This window comes from Priapulus caudatus, unplaced genomic scaffold (assembly GCF_000485595.1).
Source record: "Priapulus caudatus unplaced genomic scaffold, Priapulus_caudatus-5.0.1 Scaffold120, whole genome shotgun sequence".
NCBI lineage: Eukaryota > Metazoa > Priapulida > Priapulimorpha > Priapulimorphida > Priapulidae > Priapulus > Priapulus caudatus.
Genome location: NW_014577181.1, coordinates 738,714 through 747,038, shown reverse-complemented (window position 1 = coordinate 747,038; position 8,325 = coordinate 738,714). Strand labels below are relative to the sequence as shown.

Here is an 8,325-nt window from a genome sequence, read left to right as displayed (position 1 = left end):
GTCAAGTGGAATTGTGTTTTTCGGAACCCCAAAGAAAATGTCTCCCTCTTACATGCACCCCCGCCCTGATTAATCACGCATTCAGGCATAAACAATAACAGAGATGAAATTGTGTTGAGTTTATGGCTCTTGACGCACGTGCATTGACGTACAAGACTGATGAAAGCACAGGCACTTGGAACGTCTCAATAAAAGTAAATCTTCACACAATTTTTCACAATGATCGACCGCCTGCATGTGTGCAAAATAGGTGAACGTATGTGAAACATATACGGTTAGTACTTACTGTGACATATCCGTGACTAACTGACACCACTAAATTGGTAAAATGTTCCATGCACCTTAAGAAATGCTGAGAAATTACGAGGTTATCATAGCAGAACTACCGACACCGCCCATCCTGATGTCACAAAGCTATATGTAAACAAACACGCGTGTTGCGAGGTGCGTGCCTCCGATATCCATTTCGAGCCCCGCTAAGCCAAGCATAAAGCGCGCGGGCAAGACGTCACACACACAGCTACGTTCATTGGCTAAAACAATCGAGTAGCGCGATTAGGGATTTTCGGAATTATTTAATTTTAAGAAAAACTTAAAGGGAAAGTTTACTCAGGGTTCTAGGGTTATTTTCAGCTAATTTAGGTTATAATTACGCTACATAAAAAGTTTCATGGTTCAATCACCATTAGAAATTTTTTTTTTAAATGTTTTGAAACTAACGACTACAGTTTGATTACAACGACGGTGGCGCCACTCAATGCGCACGATCTGATAAGTTGCGCAAAACCACTTTCCAGACAAGGGCTACAGACCGAGGTTGTTTCTTATTTATTTATTTAAAAGCAAAAGGATTGTAATATCTTATAAACGACATATAGTTTCAGTTATAATATGGATAAACTTGCCCTAAAATGAATATCATTCGGTTAAATAACATTTAGGTATAAATATAATTGCACTTTTGTGATTAACCCTCGGTCTGTAACGTGCAAAATAAATTGTCAAATACGCAGCTTTTTCGGGGTGGCAGCACGGTCGCGGGTGTCATGGCGCCGTTCAAATTTCGTAGCGTTGATGTGTAATTAATTATAACAATTAAATTAGGTATCTGGTAACAAATACGTGTGGGTATAGAAGATTTGTTATACAGTAAGTACAGTTGTATGCAGTAAAATCCTAGAGGCTACTGTCCCTTTAAATGTTTAATGAATGAATGAGGGTAAAAATGCCTAATTTTTCCACTTCGGTGCGAAATGCATCGGCCGGGCCTTTCATTATTTACGAAAAGCAAACATTCTCGCCAAACACCTACACGCAGTAACAGGTCATGTCGTTGATGCCCCATTCATGCCCATGAACGAAGAAGGCGGCGCTTATTCTGATTACGGAAATGCGAAAATGCAACAGAAGGATCATAGCGCAGCGCCCTAAACAGCGTGTTATTTTCGTATTTGTGCCAAACTCTATTGTAGGAAACCGTTCTAGCCTAGCAGAATGCCCTAGTTCGTGAGATCAGCGATTTGGTGGTCCAATGGGTCCCCATATTTAAAAATATAAAACACTGGTGCGGCGTAGGCTGTGATTGGAAGACACAAAGTGTCACTAGCAGTATATAAGCAGGTATGGTTATTTTGGAGCGATAGTTGCAGCACTTTATAATATAAGTACATGGTTTCTCATTCTTGCATCGAGTACTTATCTTTATCGTCAATCATTGCCTTATTGTCCATCGTTGCTTTATCGTCAGTCGTTGCTTTATCGTCATTGTGTGCAAAATCGCCCATGCCTTAAAGAATGATCAGTGGTTGATATTTATTTTGTTAGGATTTGATGGGGGTGATGATGTCACACGTCGGAACGCTGACCAAGCGACAGAGCTCTTTAGCAAGGAGTGCTGCGAAAGGAAAGCCTACAGTGGCTGATATGTTCAAACTTCAGCTGAACTCGCTGGTAGAATCTCTCAAGCAGACAAACCCTTGGTAAGTCTGGAAGTATAAGCGCACCTGACAGCATGAGCGTGTGAGAGAGAGTGAAAGTCAAAGGATGCGTGCAGAAGAGATGACAGGAGTTAAAATTCGAGGAACATGTGTGTCAAGCTATTATTGACGGAATTTAAATTTATGCATGCATATATATATAGGTCTATAGATAGATATAACTACAGAAGCCCACATAAATCTGAAACATTCAGCAGTTGATGTTATAATCTAATAGTGTTATTTAACATTTAACAAATTTGAATTTGCTTGTCCATGTTCATGCAATGCTCATAATTATGTACGATTTATATGTGCTTAGGTATGTTCGATGTGTGAAACCAAATGAAAAGAAGGTTGGGGACAACTACGACGATGACTTTGTGTTGCGGCAGTTGCGATACACAGGCATGATGGACATTGTGCGCATACGCAAACAGGTAAGCTGCTTAATACGCTAAAGTGTAACCAAAAGCAACACTAAACATCCTCGTAAACCCAAAGTGTATTGAGACCTTAAGTCAATATCTTGCCTTAATATTTATATATATAGTACTAACAGTTTTATGAACAATTAAGTTCGAGTGCAGTACAACATAGTAAGAAGTAATAGTATGCACACTCAAGCAGCACAACACTGTAGGGTACGTATATAAAATACAGATTAATTGACTATATATCAGATAAAACGGACTTTCGGATAATCAAAGGTCTGATACTAGAGACTGTTTTATTTGTGTGCTATGATAACATTGTATTCCTGCAGGGCTTTCCCATACACGTCTCGTACGATGAGTTCCTTGTGAAGTATCATATGCTTAATAAGTCGAGCATAAGTGGCTCGCAATCACTTGATGATCGTGATGCTGTCACTGCCATTCTGGAAAAATTCAACCTCGCAAAAACAGAATGGCAACTTGGGAAAACGAAGGTATGAGTTGTTTAAACTTTTCACATTTAATTTGCATATTTGGCATGTCATCATTCTCTAGGCTAAGCTCAACTACGTTTCTTTCGTAAATTTTCACCTGGTGAGTGGTAGCAGTTTCGCCATACATATAGAGACGTTACTACATCAGCGTGCCCACTACATGAGTACATATTATGATATACTGCACGGGTTCAGTATCTCTTTCTATAAACTGGTTTGTTGCATCATGATGATAATACATTTGCAAGGGCATACACATGTACATGCATACACATTGAATAGTCTTCTAATCTTGCTTAAAAATGTTTAGACCCAGTTCCTACATACTAAAATAAATTCTTGCCTTCCTCTGATATAGGTGTTTCTGAGGCACCAGGCGAATGAACCTCTTGAGGATGCTAGGCAGGACATGGTACACTTGGCTGCAATCAGCATCCAGAAGTTGTGGCAGGGATTCAATTGCAGACGAGGTGATAATCATACAATCAAGTAATACACGTTGATGGCCGAACCTGATGCTTCTGGTCCTCAACGTGTCTTGCAAAAGTTAGTCCTACGCAGCATGCAGGCAGATGTGGTTGTTCCGCGTACAGTACTAAATTGACCTGCCAACCTTGGAATGTGTTGATCTGCGTTATATTCTGTTTTCCTAGATCATATGTAGCAAATGTCTGGACTCATAGAGACGTGAATGCACCGCGATAACAACAAATTTCAAAACGCTTGAACGGACACGCATCTTAACTATGATTCTCCTAAAGTATCGTAATTCTGTTAAATATGAGAATTAATTCGTGCAGTTACAGCTTGAAGGGATACTAGACTCTAGGATTTTACTGCATACAACTGTACTTACTGTATAACAAATCGTCTATACCCACACGTACTTGTTACCAGATACCTAATTTAATTGTTATAATTAATTATACATCAACACTACAAAATTCATTTGAACGGCGCCATTGACACCCGCGGCCGTGCTGCCACCCTGAAAAAGTTGCACATTTCACAATATATTTTGCACGTTACAGACCGAGGGCTAATCACAAAGGTGCAATTATATTTATACCTAAATGCTATTTAACCCAACGGAGCATGTTCATTTTAGGACAAATTTATCCATAATATAACTGAAACTATATGTCGTTTATAAGGTATTACAATCCTTTTGCTTTTAAATTAATAAATAAGAAACACCCTCGGTCTGTAGCCCTTGGCTGAAAAGTTGTTTTGCGCAACTTTTCAGATTGTGCGCTTTGAGTGGTGCCACCGTCGTTGTAATCAAATTGTAGTCGTTGGTTTTAAAACATTAAAAAAAATATTTCTAATGGTGATTGAACCATGAAACTTTTTATGTAGCATAATTTTAACCTAAATTAACTGAAAATAACCCTAGAACCTATAGAGTAAAGGATCCCTTTAACCGCATGTGTTATATTCTGGTAGATTATCGCAAGAAGAAGGCAGCATGTATCATGGTTCAGCAGGCCTTCAGAGCCAAGCGACAGAGAATGACATTCTTGCGCACTGTTCGAGCTGTTGTCACCATACAGGTCAGTCCCTTTAAAGCATGCAGCACACTTCACCATTTTCGTTGCTCGTACAGGCAATTTTCGTGGTCGGCAATTTTTGTGGCCTTTGCCGCGTCACAGCACACGTTACCACTGAGTGGTGATGTGTGCTGTTGACGGCAATTTTTGTTGCCAGATGTTGTAGCTTTCACTCATTCATATACAGTTATCAAATAAAGGAAATATATAAATTTTATCAACATTTCTGTTACTTAGGCCTAGGGGCCCTATATTTGTATATTTGTATTTTTGTATATTTGTATATTTGTATATTTGTAATATATAAATTTTATCAACATTTCTGTTACTTAGGCCTAGGGGACCTATATTTGTATATTTGTATTTTTGTATGTTTGTATATTTGTATATTTGTATTTGGCCCATTTTGAAATCATGTGACGGCAGCGCTAATTTTGATTGGTCTGCGAGTGATTTTGTTGCCGATTGCCGTGGTGGACGCACACTTCACCACAATTTGCCACCACGAGCAATTTTCGTGGTGAGAAATCAAACCGGTTTGATTCTCGGCAACTCGTGGTCACCACTAAATTTCTGTGGTGAGTGGTCGTTGCCGGCCCCCGCACACTTGGCCATTTTTGTGGCGACCACGAAAATTGCCTGTACGAGCAACGAAAATGGTGAAGTGCATGTGCTGCCAGATTTACTGTAGTTTGTTCATTGTCACCAAACATCATGTAATTATACAGTTCTTTTAATCTGTTTGCAAGCAGTCTTACTGTGTGTATGGAGTATTGTTTTTGACGCTGCATTTTTCATACCATATCAGTGTACGCCTACACATAAGCATTGTAATACGACGTCCTTTTTTGTGCGAGTACTATATACCATCAACTGAAACAAATAACCACTTTATCCTGAGCAGTCTGTCACACGCATACCAGTTTTGTAGTCGAGTTCGCACCCCCCCCCAAAGGTTCCTGATACCATCCCTGTGCATTCCACTGTTTCGGCGTGTATGTGAACACATTTGGGACTAACAGGGTTTACTAGAATCCCACCACTCCATCACAGAGTCACCGCAGTAGACGTTAGATGAGCGCTGTCGCTCCGCGGCACTTGTTGGTGGTCTATTATGCAGAGCTTCCAATTGAAATGGCCCATGAAATTGTCAAGTGGAATTGTGTTTTTCGGAACCCCCAAAAAAATATCTCCCTCTTACATGCACCCCCTCTCTGATCAATCACGCATTCAGGCGTAAACAATAACAGAGATGAAATTGTGTTGAGTTTATGGCTCTTTACGCACGTGCATTGACGTACAAGACTGATGAAAGCACAGGCACTTGGAATGTCTCAATAAAAATAAATCTTCACACCATTTTTCACAATGAACGACCGACCGCCTGTGTGAAAAATAGGTGAACGTATGTGAAACATATACGGTTAGTACTTATACTGTGACATATCCGTGACTAACTGACACCACTAAATTGGTAAAATGTTCCATGCACCTTAAGAAATGCTGAGAAATTACGAGGTTATCATCGCAGAACTCCCGACACCGCCCATCCTGATGTCACAAAGCTATATGTAAACAAACATGCGTGTTGCGAGGTGCGTGCCTCCGATATCCATTTCGAGGCCCGCTAAGCCAAGCATAAAGCGCGCGGGCAAGACGTCACACACATAGCTACGTTCATTGGCTAAAACAATCGAGTAGCGCGGTTAGGGATTTTCGGAATTATTTAATTTTAAGAAAAACTTAAATGTTCAATGAATGAATGAGGGTAAAAATGCCTAATTTTTCCACTTCGGTGCGAAATGCATCGGCCGGGCCTTTCATTATTTACGAAAAGCAAACAGTCTCGTCAAACACCTACACGCAGTAACAGGTCACGTCATTGATGCCCCATTTATGCCCATCAACGAAGAAGGCGGGGCTTATTCTGATTACGGAAATGCGAAAATGCAACAGAAGGACGTAGCGCAGTGCCCTAAACAGCGTGTTATTTTCGTATTTGTGCCAAACTCTATCGTAGGAAACCGTTCTAGCCTAGCAGAATGCCCTAGTTCCTGAGATCGGCGATTTGGTGGTCCAATGGGTCCCCATATTTAAAAATATAAAACACTGGTGCGGCGTAGGCTGTGATTGGAAGACACAAAGTATCACTAGCTGTATATAAGCAGGTATGGTTATTTTGGAGCGATAGACACGAAGTATTTGCTAGTCTAGTACTGGAGAAATTAGCGTTTGGATGCGCATTGTGAGCCTTTAATGCTCTGTTAATCTTTTATAAATGTCCAGGTGAAAGCTCGGGTGTTGTAAATTTAGAATCGATATCATGAGGATTTTGCTAGGCCTGCATTACCTGGCAAAAAAGTGGGCGTGGAGAAGATGACAATATGCTTGATGATTTCAGAGCCATGGAAGCAGAGGTTGCAAGTATGGTTCAGTATGTTGGCGACATGAATAAAAATGTCCCCTGGGAGATGTCACCAGTTTTGTCACCAAAGTCCCTAAAACCTTCTGATTCTAGGTTTGCTGCTCTCCAAATTCTGTATTGGGGTCTGTGTTTTTCGAATGGTGGCGGACCGGCACACATGCTTAATTGCTTATTATATGTCCTAACCACATCAGTGTCTTGGGTCATTCTATTACCTATATTATATAGGTAGTATATTGTTTTGTGTGCACAACACTAACAATTGTATATATGCATGGGCATTGGTTGTGGTGTATACGTCGTAGTTGTTGCCTTGTTGGTGCTAAAGTAGGTGGTTGCCTTTTATGCATTCTGTGTGGTAAATTCTAATATAACTTAAGTTTAAGTTAATTTTGATTTAATTATTGGTTTAATTGACTAATTTGTATAATATTTCTCCTCAATATATAGATGCTATATATATATTGCAATTAAAATATGTGATATATATAGTATATAATATAAATAATATCAAGAGCATATCTTATTCTTATATGCATTTTATATGCTAATAATAATATATATTATAATGTATAATGGTTTCATGATGACCTTTCGTGCTATTTGCTATAAACATTTAGTGTACGTTTCTGTTTGCACAATAGTTTATATATGTTTTGAATAATCGTTGTAATAGGCATAATTCCTGCAAGCACATCATACACACATGATCACATTCTTAATTTTTGCTGCCTATGTAAAGCTATACCTTACCATGTGTATATGTCTCCGTGCAAAATTTCTGCAGTGTTCTGTTTTCTTGTGTGCTACTGCTGACAAGCACTGCTTACTCTATGCAGGCTAGTTCAGGATCAGTTGTCAGCCATGGTGCAGGTTACGGAAGAACTAACGAGCAAGTTCACGCAGGATACGGCATCTCACGTCACGAGCCTTGACGAAATGTTCAGGTTCCTGGGAGCTGAGAGTGATGACACGATGGAGATGAGCTGTAAGTAATGGCTTCAGTAGAATGGCTTCTTTGATCGAGTGTCGAGATGCCATTTCACTTGCTAAATGATTTACATGCAGCTCTAGCGGTTCAGTATTGCGGTCGGACATTCTAGAAACAATGCCTAGCGGTAAAGTGCTGCAGATTCATGATTTGGTGTGGAAACATTCACATCCTCATACAAATTTGGGTAGGTGGGTAACCAAACCAGAGAGACACGTTATACAAGATTGCGTGGCACAGCTTTGCTGTTGATCCTGAGCGCTGCACGCGGATGAGACGCGCAGTTCCGCGGGATATGCGCACGCGACCGCGGGGATGTTCAAGTATGAAGCGCTGTCCGCAGTGGAGACGTGCGCCAAATTCGAGGCCCGGCGCACGTCACCACAGCGGTCAGCGGATGGCCTGTCGTTTTAGAAGATGACAATGATTATATATTGACGATATTCTAAGAA

General features: G+C 40.2%; 1 protein-coding gene across 1 annotated transcript in view; it reads left to right on the top strand.

Moving 5' to 3' along the window:
• Window positions 1-8,325, top strand: part of LOC106805594 (unconventional myosin-VIIa-like) — a 50,804-nt gene that overhangs the window by 23,371 nt on the left and 19,108 nt on the right. The window contains exons 15-22 of the mRNA XM_014807248.1: window positions 1,825-1,979; window positions 2,299-2,416; window positions 2,743-2,907; window positions 3,266-3,377; window positions 4,354-4,500; window positions 4,791-4,809; window positions 6,859-6,975; window positions 7,722-7,870. Of these exons, the coding sequence (XP_014662734.1) occupies window positions 1,825-1,979; window positions 2,299-2,416; window positions 2,743-2,907; window positions 3,266-3,377; window positions 4,354-4,500; window positions 4,791-4,809; window positions 6,859-6,975; window positions 7,722-7,870 (982 nt within the window). The remainder of the gene's footprint in view (window positions 1-1,824; window positions 1,980-2,298; window positions 2,417-2,742; window positions 2,908-3,265; window positions 3,378-4,353; window positions 4,501-4,790; window positions 4,810-6,858; window positions 6,976-7,721; window positions 7,871-8,325) is intronic.